This window comes from Phycodurus eques, chromosome 6 (genome assembly GCF_024500275.1).
Source record: "Phycodurus eques isolate BA_2022a chromosome 6, UOR_Pequ_1.1, whole genome shotgun sequence".
NCBI lineage: Eukaryota > Metazoa > Chordata > Actinopteri > Syngnathiformes > Syngnathidae > Phycodurus > Phycodurus eques.
In genome coordinates this window covers 17159979-17175166 of record NC_084530.1, presented here as the reverse complement: position 1 = coordinate 17175166, position 15188 = coordinate 17159979, and the positions used below count along the sequence as shown (strand labels likewise).

Sequence of the window (15188 nt, the reverse complement as noted above, 5' to 3'; positions counted from 1 at the left end):
AGTATTTACACAAATCGTAATTATGCCGAATGGGGTAAGGATTAGGAATATTAATACTTAATGTATATTGTAAATAACTTATTTAAAATAATGATATAGAGTATTCATATTTAATGGTAGTATTGCTCACTTTTGATTTACACTATTCATTTAACAATATGTAGTTTACTTGCAGTTTGCAGTGATGTGCTGCATCATACTGAGTGCTGCTTTTAATATGTTGAATATCAGTCAATCAACCAATAAATGGATGGATGGATGGATGGATGTATATTTAGACAGACAGACAGTCCGCCTGTAGATCTCCTGTTCCATTCTTCCCTCACTCGTGAACAAGACCCCAAGATACTTGAACTCCTCCACTTGGGACAGGATCTCATCCCCGACCCGGAGAGGGCACGCCACCCTTTTCCGACTGAGGGCCATGGTCTCAGATGTGGAGGTGCTGATTCTCATCCCAGCCGCTTCACACTCGGCTGAGAACTGCTCCAGTGAGAGTTGGAGATCACGGCTTGATGAAGCCAACAGAACCACATCATCTGCAAAAAGCAGAGAAGCAAAAACCAATAGTGAGGCCACCAAACCGGACCCCCTCTACGCCTCGTCTGCGCCTTGAAATTCTGCCCATAAAACTTATGAACAGAATCGGTGGAAAAGGGCAGCCTTAGCGGAGTCCAACCCTCACCGGGAACAAGTCCGACTTACTGCCGGATATGCGGACCAAACTCTGACTCCGGTCGTACAGGGACCGAACAGCCCGTATCAGGGGGTTCGGTACCCCATAGTCCCGAAGCACCCCCCACAGGACTCCCCGAGGGACACGGTCGAACGCCTTCTCCAAGTCCACAAAACTTGTAGACTGGTTGGGCGAACTCCCATGCACCCTTGAGGATCCTGCCGAGGGGGTAGAGCTGGTCCACTGTTCCACAGCCAGGACAAAAACCACACTGCTCCTCCTGGATCTGAGATTTGACTTCCCGACGGACCCTCCTCTCCAGCACCCCTGAATAGACCTTACCAGGGAGGCTGAGGAGTGTGATCACCCTGTAGTTGGAACACACCCTGCGGTCCCCCTTCTTAAAAAGGGGGACCACCACCCCAGTCTGCCAATACAGAGGCACTGTCCTCGATGTCCATGCGATGTTGCAGAGGCGTGTCAACCAGGACAGCCCCACAACATCCAGAGCCTTAAGGAACTCCGGGCGAATCTCATCCACCCCGGGACCTCAACCCCAGAGATAGGAGAACCCGCCTAAGAGAACCCAGACTCTGCTTCCTCATGGGAAGATGTGTCGGTGGAATTGAGGAGGTCTTCGAAGTATTCTCCCCACCGACTCACAACGTCCCGAGTCGAGATCAGCAGCGCCCCATCCCCACTATACACAGTGTTGGTGCTGCACTGCTTCCTCCTCCTGAGACGCCGGATGGTGGACCAGAATGTCCTCGAAGCCGTCCGGAAGTCTTTCTCAATGGCCTCACCGAACTCCTCCCATACCTGGGTTTTTGCTTCAGCAACCACCAAAGCTGCATTCTGCTTGACCAGCCAGTACCCATCAGCTGCCTCAGGAGTCCCACAGGCCAAAAAGGCCCGATAGGACTCCTTCTTCAGCTTGACGGCATCCCTCAAAGTTGGTGTCCACCAATGGGTTCAGGGATTTCCGCCACGACAGGCACCGACCACCTTACGGCCACAGCTCCGGTTGGCCGGCTCAGCAATGAAGGCGTGATGTTCCCCGCCTCCCCCGAAATGTGAGCAAAGTTCTATCGGAGGTGGGAGTTGAAACTCCTTCTGACAGGGGATTCTGCAAGATTTTCCCAGCAGACCCTCACAATACGTTTAGGCCTGCCACGTCGGACCAGCATCTTCCCCCACCATCGGAGCCAACTCACCACCAGGTGGTGATCAGTTGATCCGCCCCTCTCTTCACCCGACTGTCCAAGACATGTGGCCGCAAGTCCGATGACACGACCACAAAGTCGATCATCGAACTGCGACCTAGGGTGTCCTGGTGCCAAGTGCACGTGTGGACACTCTTATGCTTGAACATGGTGTTCGTTATGGACAATCCGTGATGAGCACAGAAGTCCAATAACTGAACACCGGTCGTGTTCTGATCGGGGGGGGCGTTCCTCCCAATCACGCCCTTCCAGGTCTCACTGTCATTACCCACATGAGCATTGAAGTCCCCCAACAGAACGATAGAATCCCCAGCGGGAGCGCTGTCCAGCACCCCCTCCAATGACTCCAAAAAGGGTGGGTACTCTGAACTGCTGTTTGGTGCATAGGCACAAACAACAGTCAGGACCTGTCCCTCCACACGAAGGCGAAGGGAGGCTACCCTCTCGTCCACCAGGGTGAACCCCAACGTACAGGCGCCGAGCCGGGGGGCAATAAGTATACCCACACCTGCTCGGCGCCTCTCACCGTGGGCAACTCCGGAGTGGCAGAGAGTCCAACCCCTCTCAAGAAGACTGGTACCAGAGCTCAAGATGTGTGTGGACGCGAGTCCGACTATATCTAGTCAGAACTTCTCGACCTCACACACCAGCTCGGGCTCCTTCCCTGCCAGAGAGGTGACATTCCACGTCCATAGAGCCAACTTCTGTAGCCAGGGATCGGATCGCCAGGGTCCCTGCTTTCGGCCACCACCCAGTTCGCACTGCACCCGACCCATATAGCCCCTCCCACAGGAGGTGAGCCCGTGGGAAGGGGGACCCACGTTACCCTTTCGGGCTGTGCCCGGCCGAGCCCCATGGGTGCAGGCCCGGCCACCAGGCGCTTGCCTTTGAGCTCCACCTCCAGGCCTGGCTCCAGAGGGGGGCTGCGGTGACCCGTGTCCGGGCAAGGAAAACCTGACTCCATTCTTTGTCGTCATCATAAGGGGTCTTTGAGCTGTGCTTTGTCTGGTCCCTCAGCTAGGACCTGCTTGCCATGGGTGACCCTGCCAGGGGCATAAAGCCCCAGACAACTTAGCTCATAGGATCATTGGGACACACAAACCCCTCCACCACGATAAGGTGACGGCTTCGAAGAGGGGTGTCTAAATATCTATCTATCTATCTATCTATCTATCTATCTATCTATCTATCTATCTATCTATCTATCTATCTATCTATCTATCTATCTATCTATCTATCTATTTCAGTGATTCCCTATTACTGTGCTGATAAGTGTGCTGTAAGATATCATTAGATGTGCTGTGGGAAATTATCCAAAGTTACTTAATTTGTCCTGAAATTATTATTTATTTACAAAGAATATTTGTTTGCGCCATATAGTGACAGGCATAACAATTAAATCTTCCACTAGAAGGCCCAACCTGTGTATCCACCTGCTGTCATTCACACCACTGAATAATTAGCAGTGTTCAACTCAAGATTTCAAACTGACTGACAATAAATTGAGACAAGATCATCAATATTCCAGTGTATAATATACATTTTATGACTTTTTTGTTGGATTTTTGTGACTCGCTCAATAAAGGTTTGAAAACTGATCTTTTCACTAAATTCAGGTCAGGTCGGTTGGCTTGAGTCGCCATAACCAGGTCAATTAAAAGCATTGTGCTGCACACTCCTGTCATAGAGTGGCGGTAATGAGTCTTAACGTTGCGGCAGCGGGAGCGGCCGCCCGTTGAAGAAGAACGAGCAGCTCACCTCAATGTGATGGAGGCTGAGCTGGAGGCGGACAGACCAAATGGAGCATCACAGAAACTCTCTTTTCTTATTCGACTGAACCCGTCTGGAGTGGAACCACTAGCTGATCACTGAGAGGACCGGACGGATATGCAGTGAGTTCTAGAAGCTGATCGCTGGTACACAAGAATGCTGCTAAAAAGTCCGTGCCGACGCCGCCGGTTGGGGTTGGTGCATTGGAGCTAAGTTAGCCGTTCGCTTCACATAGCAAAATGGAAACACGGCAGGTAGCCTTTTAACGACTCCTTCGCTCTCTGTGTTATTTCACACCATTTCGTTCTAATGGACGCCCAGTTAAAATAACGCGTTCATGCCGTATGCGTGAGTATTTAGGCGGTTGCGTTGCTATCGGATTAGCTACTGTAAATGCACGGAGGACCGTTTTTCAGCTTCAAAACTTTGTAGCTTTGCTGTCAAAAGTACAAAACCCTCTTGTTACTTTCGTTTCTCGGCAGTAATGTTCCTGTGTCAATTAAACAATTATCAAAAAACGAATATTCATTCCTGTAGGCTACTCACCATTTCAATCAAGCGTTATACTCGATTACAGTTATTAAACTTGAGTACACTTACTACTTTAAAAAAACAAAAACAAAACAAAAAACCTCTGTAATTGTCAGTCTAACTTGCACAATAACAGAAGGGTTAAATACTTAGCGTGTTTGACAACGGTTCCCCCCCCCATCAGTTATTATATGAATAGTATTTTAGACTTTTTATATGATGCCTATCAATGATCCATGGTGGTAATTAAAACATTGATTGTGGTAGGCCTGGTGCACCACATACGCATAATGATTTGGCAAGTCTTAAAATATTTTTTTTCCCTTTTAAATCTGTTACCCCCACATGAAGATTAAAAACTAAGGCGTTTAACAGTTTTGGTGGTACCGTGTGTGGTGTGCTCCGATAATCTCAACACAGAAAATCGCACACATAGAAGAGTCTGTTCCGACACTGATCTCAAATCTAGTCTCCCAAGACCAAAATCTCACCTGATCAAATGTGATCTAACAGAAAGGAAGAAGAAACACAGCAAATAGAGGTGCCCCAATTAATCGATTAATAAACAACTCGTCGATCATCAAAGCAATCCACAGCTATTTTGATTATTATTATTTTTTTTTTATTTTTTGGAGACTTTAAGATTATCCAAATTCTTGGAATTTCAGGTTTTCACCAGTAAATAGTCTCTAATTTCTGGAGTCCTCCATGAGAGCAGACAAATTATCTTTGTGTTTAAGGAACTGAAGACATTTGCAAACATCTCCCTTAACTCTGGAAAACAATGATCAACATTTTTTCCTATTTTCTGACATGTTACAGACCAAACCAGTAACTGAATCATAATCAATTTATGTTTATGCATTTTCTGCACGGTCATTTTGAAATAATGTCCTGTTTTTTTAATGAAGGGGGGGATTTTTTTTATCCGATTCATCGAAAAAATAATCCACATCTTAATTGATTAAAATAATTGTTCGTTGCAGGCAGCCCTAATTATAATATTAATAATAGCTCAGATTGTATATAGTGCCTTTCTAGGGACCCAAAGATGCTCAATAATCCCCGGTGGTAATTAAAATGTTGATTATGTTAGGAGTGCCATGTTAGCAAGTCCAGTTGAGGTTTGACAAATGAGGAGAAAGCAGGGTGCTATACTTGTCAAGGTGATGCACAGCAAGGTCTGGATAGTTCATGGCAGTGGTGGAAGTCAACAGTAGCTCAGCTACTAACGGCTGGCTGCTCATTCAATGTAAGATACAGTAAGTGGCCAACTTGTGATAAATGTATTTCAAAAATGAGAGTATCCATGTATCACTCATTTAAAACAGTCATAAAATGGCTATTAGGAAAGTAGTTTCTCCCTTCAGTCTCCTCTTCAGGAGGTAAAATGCATGCTCTATTGGGTTAAGGTCGGGTGATTGACTTGACCTATTTAAGACCTTCCACTTTTTTCCCCTGATGAAGTCCTTTGTTGTGTCGGCAGTGTGTTTTGGGTCATTGTCTTGTTGCATGATGAAGCTTCTCCCGATTAGTTTCTCCCGATTAGTTTGGATGCATATTTCTGGAAATTGCCAGACAAAATGGGTTTGTAGACTTCAGAAGTCATTCTGCTGCTACCATCATGAGTTACATCAATAACTAGTGAGCCCGTTCCAGAAGCAGCCATGCAAACTCAAGCAATGACATTACCTCCACCGTGCTTCACAGATGTGCTTGTGTGTTTTGGATCATAAGCAGATCCTTTCTTTCTCTATACTTTGGCCGACCCGACCCGGATAAGCGGTAGAAGATGGATGGATGGGTGGATGAAGAGAGCTAATATTGGCCCATAAAATAGGTCGGACCCTGGTAACTAGTATAGGCCGAGCTTAATTTCTAGCATGTGCCCTCCGTTTGCCATTGTGTTCTGTCACATATGCAATGAATGGTGTCCGTTAGATGAGACCAGAACTAGAATGTTCTAGATGAGACCATCATTGACACCCTGTATAGATGCTCAATGGACTATGGTCTGCCACTGCATCAATGCAAAGTCGTTCATGTTTGCGTGCTGATGCATCTGTGATTCTAAGTGTCAGGTCCTTTGCTGGCAGGTCATGAAGCGGGTCCGCACGGAGCAAATCCAGTACGCCGTGGCTCAGTATCTCAAGCGCAGGCAGTATGTGGACTCTGCCGACGGCTCCCTGAAAGCCGCCAAACTCTTCCAGACAGCCGAGGAGATGGCTGCCAGCCTCACCGGTGAGCTACACAACAAGCTAATCCAGTACACCAAAAGCCATGGTCAAGTCGATATCATATTCTTATATACTGTCTTAACTTATGGGGAGAAAAAAGTCATTTTCTTTGCATCTGCCTCAAATGTTATGGTTAAATTCTAATTTCTTTAACTTTTCCGTTCACCAATTAAATAGATATCACCATGTATCGTATAATTCTTTTACAATACCTCTGGATCAAATCGACATTGTTGTCCAATGCTACACTTATTCATATTACCGCAAATATCTCTTTTCTTGGGAAGAAGACATTCTTTAAAAATCAAAAAAGATTTGCCTCCGTCTTTATTTTTAAGGGGAAATTATTAAGATGTTTTGCTTTCACTTCTTCAGTTACATTGATATCATGTAAGGTCAGGATGCAGTTGTAGAGGTGGCACAGTGACAGCAGGTCAGATGATATTGTAGGTGGTGCTATAACACCACTCGGAGAATGGAGCGGGATGGCCAAACATTTTTGGCAAAGGGCCAAATTAGATTTTTAAAACAGATAGCTAGATAACATTATGTAATGTTATTTATAATTGTTTTAATAATAATTAATGTAACATTTTAATTTTTTATAATTTTCCCTGTTTATTATTACATTTGCCCATCATTTCCAATTATTTAATCAAGTAAATAACATGTAAAAATGATTTTACTAATATTTCTGAATGTATAAATGTCCAATTCATAAATTTACAATCTTAAATATTTTTTAATTTAATGTAAAATAGTTTTTTTGTAAAATCATAATTTATGCTTTCTGTTTTTATAATTTATTTTAAGTGAACGATGAAAGTACATGCAAAGTTTTACTTTATTAACACTTTAATAATAATTTAATCAACATTATTTTACGAGATAAATACATAAATAAAAAATAAATAGCTATGAATACATTTATTTCAATGAACTAGTTTTTAGGAAAAAACAGCTAAATTAGTTTTACAAATGTTCCAGGACTCTTGATAATGCAAATGCTCGGTGCGGGGTATATGTTGAACACAAGGTAAAAATCGATCACCAGTGATTGGAAATTGTGATCTCCTGGGAATGTTGTAGAAGAGATCAATTGAAAATGTAAACACTGGCAGAGATTTATGGAAATAAAGCGTTCCGTTTTGATAGTTGTCTGTTTACTTATTGTTGTGAGAAATCATGAACATGATCAGTGTCTTCACAAAGATGAATATTATTATTAATAATAACATAACATAAAATAATAACTTATCATTAAAGGTAATTTGAGTAAATTAGTTATTTCAGAAGTATCAAACTGGTAGCCTTTTGTATAATCAATACCTGTTTAAAAATTGTTGGTGATTTCTGGTGTACACCCTGATTATTTAGTGATTAAGCATGAAAACTATTTTAAAATGTTTAATTGAAACCTGGTGGACTGGACTTAATTTGATATTGCTTTGTTGCTGATGTTGCCTGCGGGCCGTAGTTTGTTCAACCCTTCCCTTGCATCTTCTTTTCTTGACACTTAAATTTTCAGCAAAAATGCCAAAAAGTACAGTAAACCCTTGTTACGTTCCAGAATCCCCCTGCATGAAATAAAATCTGCGCAGAAGTGACAATTGAATATACTATATAAAATTTCATAATTAACACTTCTTCTCTCTGTGTGTGTGTGTGTGTGTGTGTGTGTGTGCGTGTGCGCGCACAGTTCAGAGTGAGTCGGGGTGTACCAATGTGGTGTCGGCCGCGCCGTGCCAGTCAGACCCGCAGCAATACGAGTCCCAGTATGCGAGGCTGCGCTGCTTTCTTTCAGGTAGGCTGTCGCACATTCCTGCTACGCCACATTCCACACACTTACTTGGCACACGCTTCTTAAAGCACTTAATGAAAATTTTATTGGCCGCAATGCTGCAAAAGTGGATGTGGGTCACTGTTCCATTTTTTTTTATTGTGATTGTGACAATCATGAAGCATATAAAACAGTCAGAACATCCATTCATCCATTTTATGAACCGCTTATACAATCCAACAAAAAAGAATAAAATAATTGAGAACAAAGGTGAATGATATAATTGTTTCAAAAACAATTGTACAATGGTATCTTTTGAGTTGAATTTATTCCGTGACCCTAAAAACACTGCCATTGTTTGTGTTTTCAATCACAAAATATAGCACTCTATTGTATAAAACACAAAAGAGAATATAAACAAATAAACTGGCCGGATAAAGTGTTATGTGTTGGATGTGTGCCTTTAAAGGTCAGAGGACAAAAATGTAAAAATGTTCTTGATTATTCTGGAACCCCTTTACAAACCACATCTGCCATTTTGAAGTGATTATATTGCGGATATACAGCAGTTAAATATGATTCAGAATGCGGCGTCTGCTTTTTGCATCAGTTGCCTTCCGGTCTTCGGCTCTAACCAGCACTGTGACGTAACACCAGCCAAACCGCCTGTTCATTTGGCGTTGTGTGCCGTTGTTCCTGTCCTTGTATATTTGTTGTCGTATGATTTAGCGATGTCACAATGGTTTATTGTGTAGCATTTGGCTGTACAAATGGTTCAGGCAGCGGCAAGAGGTTTTTTTTTTTGGGCTTTCCACGTGAAAAAGGAATACGTGACCAGTGGATAGGGAAAGTCAATCGACAGTGGAAGAAACGTGGTCAGCTATGGAATTGCATTGCTGAAACACAATGAACTCTCCTCCAGTATTGTAATTTATTGAGATGCACCTTTATATTAATGGTATAAACAGAGCATGTGTCGCGGTCAGTAGTAGAAAGTGTGTCGTGAGAAAAGTGTGAACGGCATGAAAAATCGAGTGAACGGTGAACGCCATGAAAAAATGCCACTGACGTTCAACTCGAGGCATGCGGTGAGTCAGCGTCACTTGGCGTGCTTCTTAGTTGTATATCTGTAAAGAAATTATTATTTTTGCCATCAAAATCCCTTTTGTAGTCTTGTTTTTGTTGTTTAATAGTTAGGGGTGTCACAAAAGTACAGAATATGAGCATCAAATTATTTTTTTCTCCAATTGTTGGTCAGGTTTTGGGTGAAAAACAACCTATGTTCTATTGCTGATTACTAAAGAAGGGAAAAAGCTATAAACAGACTTTTTTTCCTTTCTTTCTGACGGAACACAATAATGTGTGGGTCTTGAAAGGTCAGTCAAAATGCTCTAAAACGGCTGGCAGTTAATTAGCTTGCCAGGTGGTGCTCATTAAAGTAAAATGACTTGATATTGACAGTTGTCTTCCTCGTGGCGGTACAGAAGCAGACATCTCGTGGGCAAAGGAAGTGAGCGCGGTCCTCTATCCCCTCTTCGTCTACCTCCACCTGGACATGGTGCGCTGTGGCCTCAAGTCGGCGGTGGACAGCTTCTACACACGTTTCCACGCCGCCTTCCTGCACGACGGGGACCAGCGCGCCACCGTGGAGCAGCTGCGCCACGTCCTCGGCGCTCAGGACGTGGCGGCCATCCCGCGGCTGAGCGCCTTTCTGGAGCACAAGTACGTGGTGCGCCTCAGCGAGGGCGCCCACGGCTACCTGCTGCGCTACCTGCAGAGCGACGACAACAGCGCCATCTGCAGGGTCCTCGACGCGCACCTGCAGCTTGAGGTGAGTGTGGAAAGCAGTATCACCATTTCAATTCTCAATAGTAAGACAAGTCAGTGCACTAGTAGAACGAGAAGGACACAAGTAAATCTTTTCCACTACTCTATCCTGTGCGCAGTAATACAACAACTGTGCCTTACTAATATTTTTCCCACTACTAGTGCCGCTTGGGGCGGCACAGTGACCGACTGGTTAGCCCGTCTGCCTCACAGTTCTGAGGACCGGGATTCAGTCGCCGGCCCCGCCTGTGTGGAGTTTGCATGTTCTCCCCGTGCCTGCGTGGGTTTCTAAGTCTCTAACTTGCCCCTCGGTGTGAATGTGAGTGTGTGGTTGTTTGTTTCTGTGTGCCCTGCGATTGGCTGGGAACCAGTTCAGGGTGTACCCCGCCTCATGCCCGAAGATAGCTGGGATAGGCTCCAGCACGCCCGTGACCCTTGTGAAGATAAGCGTCTTGGAAGATGGATGGATGGATAGTGCCGCTGGGGCACCATCCATCTAGCCATCCATCCATCCATTTTCTGAGCCGCTTCTCCTCACTAGGGTCGCGGGGCTTGGGCACTAGTTGTGGGGAAAGATTTAACAAAATTTGTCAGATAGTCATATTATTGCTGTCTCCTATTCTTTCTGTTAGTGCACTGAATTGTCTTACTAGTGAGAACAAAGTATACTAGTACATGTACCTTAAACTGGATATTGACTAAATGCTGAAGCGGCTTTCCATAGGTGAGTGCCTCCAGGCGCACCGACTACCAGCTTTATGGGATGACGGGCGTGACCGCCCCTTCCACCGGCGCCCCCAACTCCAGCGAAGGTGGCGAGGCAGCGGCGGCAGAGCAGCTCCCTGCGGCCGTCCCGCAGAGCGAGGCGGCCCTGGAGGCACTGCGCGACTGCATCAAGAAGGTCCGCGAGGGTCCGCCGTCGCTCACCACCGTGTGCTTCTACGCCTTCCGGCACACTGAGCAGCTGCTCAATGCGGCTGAGGTGTCGCCCGACAGCCGCCTGCTAGCTGCCGGCTTCGACAGTTCCGCCGTCAAGTTGTGGAGCCTCCGCGCGCGCAAACTCAAGGCTAAGCCGCACGTGAGCGACGTGTCACGTGTACGCTTGGCATGTGACGTCCTGGAGGAGGAAGTGAGTACTGCACACAAAGTTCAGCATTGACAATAAATAATAAATGAACCAGTTGTCTAATAAAATGAAAAATTAATAGTTACATTTATTTTACAAATAATTTCATTGTGTTAGTAAAAATAAATAAGTTAATAAATTAATTAAAAAAAGCTAAATGTCTATGTAAAATAGTTTTACTAATATTTTTATTATTATTTTTAATAAAACAATTAACAAAATAATGTTAGATGTATATGTAAAATTGTTAGGGTTAGGGTTACTTTTATCAACAGTAAAATTAACCAATAAATAAATAAAATACATTCAACAGGTTAAATGTATTTAAACTTGTCTATTTTGCTAGTTTATAATTAACCAATTAATGTTCAATGTTTCTGGAGAATTGTGTTTTATTAGTATTTTTGTTATTACTTACAATTAAGAAATTAACCAATTCTGTAAAGTTCTTTGTTTTACTAATATTTGTATTTACAATAAATATATTAATACATGATTTTATTATCAAAGTTGTTAAATATAAAATTAGTTTAATCTTTTATCTACTAAAAATTAACTATCTATCCATCCATCCATCCATTTTCTGTGCTTTATCCTCACAAGGGTCGCGGGCGTGCTGGAGCCTATCCCAGCTATCTTCGGGCGGGAGGCGGGGTACACCCTGAACTGGTCTCCAGCCAATCGCAGGGCACATAGAAACAAACAACCATTACCATTAGAGTCTTCAATCAACCTACCACGCATGTTTTTGGGATGTGGGAGGAAACCGGAGAACCCGTAGAAAACCCACGCAGGCACGGGAGAGAACATGCAAACTCCACACAGGCGAGGCCGGGATTTGAACCGCGGTCCTCAGAACTGTAAGGCAGATGTGCTAACCAGTCGACAACCATGCTGCCATAAATTAACTAATACATTTAAAAAAAAAACTAAAATGTTAAAACTGTAAAATTGTTTATGTTACCAATATTTATATTTTATTTAAAATCCCTTTGTAGTGATTAGGGAGTAGGGAATGAGTAAATGGTTATGAAAGCAGTTACTGCATTCACAATCATTCACTCATTCCCACCTACCTAATCCGAAGAAGAGTTCAGTTGTATTAATCTTTTTATAATTTACTTTTTGCCCGCTTGCGTGTTCTCAGATGGATGAGGAGGATGCGTCGGGCAGCGAGATCAAGATGCTGCATGGCCACAGCGGACCCGTGTTCCGGACCGCCTTCCTGACAGACAGCTCAGGCCTGCTGTCATGCTCTGAGGACACCAGCGTGCGCTACTGGGACCTGGGGAGCTTCACCAACACGGTGCTCTACCAGGGCCACGCCTACCCGGTGTGGGACGTGGACGTGAGTCCGTGCAGCCTCTATTTCGCCAGCGGCTCCCACGACCGCACTGCCCGCCTCTGGACCTTCTCGCGCACCTACCCGCTGCGCGTCTACGCGGGGCACCTGGCCGATGTGGACTGCGTCAAGTTCCACCCCAACTCCAACTACCTGGCCACCGGCTCCAGCGACAAGACGGTGCGGCTGTGGAGCACGCAACAGGGGGCATCGGTGCGCCTCTTCACCGGCCACCGCGGGCCCGTGCTGGCGCTAGCCTTCTCGCCCAACGGCAAATACCTGGCGTCGGGCGGCGAGGACCAGCGCGTCAAGCTGTGGGACCTAGCCTCGGGGGCGCTCTTCAAGGACCTGCGGGGCCACACGGACAGCGTCACCGGTCTGTCCTTCAGCCCCGACAGCAGCCTAGTGGCGTCCTCATCCACCGACAACTCTGTGCGGGTGTGGGACGTGCGCAGCGCCCATGGAGCTGCGCCGCCTGACGGCTCTTCCGCTGAGCTGGTGGGCTCGTACACGGGAAACACCAGCAATGTGCTCAACGTGCAGTTCATGGCCTGCAACCTGTTGCTGGTGACAGGCACCGCACAGGATAAAACAGAAGTATAGACTATTCGCTACATGTTGGACCAGGCAAAGGGGAAAACAAACTGTTGTGAAATGAGTACACTTATGTGGTGTTCAACATCCTTGCTGAAGCAGCTGAGCCCTCCCCTGACATGTTCTTGGATTGTGTGTTTGTGTGAACAAGGGGAAAAACAAACAATTGTGAAGTGAATACAAGATTTGCTACAGGGTGTGTAACATCCTTGCAAAGCAGCTCACTCCTCCCTTTGGGTTCTTCAATGGTCAGGATGTTCACATGGGCAGGAGGGAAAACACAATTGTGAAACGAGTACAAGTGTTTAGTTTCCTTGCCATAGCAACTCAGTCCTCCCTTTACATATTTTTGTGATTGTCAGGATCTTCACATGAGCAAGGGGGGAAACAAACAGTTGTGAAATGAATACAAGATTTGTTACAGGGTGTTTAGGATCCTTGCCAAAGTAGCTGAGGCGTCCCTTTACATCTTGTTAGATCGTCAGGATGATCACGAGAGCAAGGGAAAAAACTAAGTATTGTGAAATGAATACAAAACTCAGGTGGTGTTTAACTTCCTTGCCATAGTAGCTGAGTCGTCCCTTTATATGTTCTTGGATTGTTAGGATGGTCACGTGAGCAATGGGGAAAACAGATGGGAATATGAATACAAGGTTGATTGGCAACAAATAGATAACACAGCTTAATTGCACTTTCTGCCATCTAGTGGAAGAGGATTAAATTGTTCTGCCTGTCACTATACGCCGCTGGCGTTGATAGATGAACAAAGATACATTATTTGTAGTCTTTATATAATGTTTGTCAGACCAATTAAGTGAAATTGGGTAATTTCCCGTGGCACTCCTGATGATGTGTCATGGCACAGTGGTTGGGAATCACTGATGTAAATGTTTAGTTTATTTCTGTTACGTTTCTTCAGAAGGCAAACGTCTCACTGGTGTTTGTATATTTCAGCACTGAGTCCCACACAAGAAGTGTAGATATCATAGTGTATTTTTGTAACATGCTGCTTTGCCAGGGCTCGAAAGAACATTTTTATTTTTTACTACAAAGTTGTTTGTTTGCATGTTTTGAATGTTTGTAACCTCTGAAGTTTTTCAATGAACTTTTGTTTGTCGCCTCCTGTGGCCTCAAATTAAAATAAAAACGTGAAATAATTAAGGTTTTCTGCCTCTTGGCTGTCATGATGTCCCTGGGGAGCTAGAGAACAGTTACAAACAAAAGTGTGCGCAAATTTATACAGTAAAATAAGAGATCCTTAAGAGTTCTCAGGTGTTTAAATATTTCTGTAACAGATTATTCTAGGTGGCACGTTGGGCGACTGGTTAGCCCGTCTGCCTCAAAGTTCTGATGACCGGGGTTCAATCCCCGGTCCCGCCTGTGTGGAGTTTGCATGTTCTCCCTGTGGCTGCGTGGGTTTCTCCGGGCACTCCGGTTTCCTCCCACATCCCAAAAACATGTGTGGTAGGTTGATTGAAGACTCAAAATTACCCATCGGTGTGAATGTGAGTGCGAATGGTTGTTTGTTTATATGTGCGCTGCGATTGGCTGGCGACCAGTTCAGATGGATGAATTATTATTCTCCAATGATCAAGAAGTATCGCTCATTTTACACATTGTACTGTTGAAATCAACCTGTTATGGGCTTGCTTGTTTTTTTTTGGGTTTTTTTTAATGGTTATGGCAACTACAGGGGTGATCTTAGGTTCATTGAACACACTAAATTGCCAGTTGGTGTGAGTGTGAATGTTTGTTTGCCCATATGTGCGATTGTCAGGGTGTACCTGGCCTCTCGCTCAAAGTCAGCTGGGATAGACTCCACCTCACCCGTGACCCTAATGAGAAGGGTTATAGAAAATGGATGGATGGACTTATTAATTTAACAGGTAAGGCAATTGAGAACAGATTCTCATTTGCAATGCCGACTTGGTTGCGGACAGTAAAACAAAGCAAAATAAAAGCAAATATATTTACAGTAATTGCCTGCTATTTGCTGTTTTTTTGTTTTGTTATTGAAGTTACTTTTTTTATACTGTTTGTGCAACACTTGTTTTCTCCGTTCCGCTTGCTCTCTCTCAATAT

At 44.5% G+C, this 15188-nt stretch overlaps 1 protein-coding gene across 2 annotated transcripts; it reads left to right on the top strand.

Annotated features, from left to right (window-relative positions):
* Window positions 1–3657: 3657 nt before the first annotated feature.
* taf5l (TAF5-like RNA polymerase II, p300/CBP-associated factor (PCAF)-associated factor) lies at window positions 3658–14225 on the top strand. 2 transcript variants are annotated; one of them, XM_061679702.1, is made up of 6 exons: window positions 3658–3791; window positions 6297–6441; window positions 8137–8241; window positions 9702–10048; window positions 10769–11173; window positions 12318–14225. In XM_061679702.1, the coding sequence occupies exons 2-6, from the start codon at window positions 6300–6302 to the stop codon at window positions 13113–13115; spliced, it is 1797 nt and encodes a 598-aa protein (XP_061535686.1). In that variant the 5' UTR covers window positions 3658–3791; window positions 6297–6299; the 3' UTR covers window positions 13116–14225. The 2 variants fall into 2 exon arrangements, with proteins under 2 accessions (XP_061535686.1, XP_061535687.1); XM_061679703.1 differs by lacking the exons at window positions 3658–3791; window positions 6297–6441; window positions 8137–8241 and adding an exon at window positions 9135–9305.
* The last annotated feature ends 963 nt before the right edge of the window (window positions 14226–15188 follow it).

What these genes read in the sequence shown, in the direction of transcription:
- taf5l (XM_061679702.1), top strand. Translation starts at nt 6,300, where the DNA reads ATGAAGCGGGTCCGCACGGAGCAAATCCAGTACGCCGTGGCTCAGTAT. An exon ending in GATGGCTGCCAGCCTCACCG is followed by an intron (nt 6,442 to 8,136) that starts GTGAGCTACACA and finishes GTGCGCGCACAG; the next exon opens with TTCAGAGTGAGTCGGGGTGT. An exon ending in GTGACGTCCTGGAGGAGGAA is followed by an intron (nt 11,174 to 12,317) that starts GTGAGTACTGCA and finishes GCGTGTTCTCAG; the next exon opens with ATGGATGAGGAGGATGCGTC.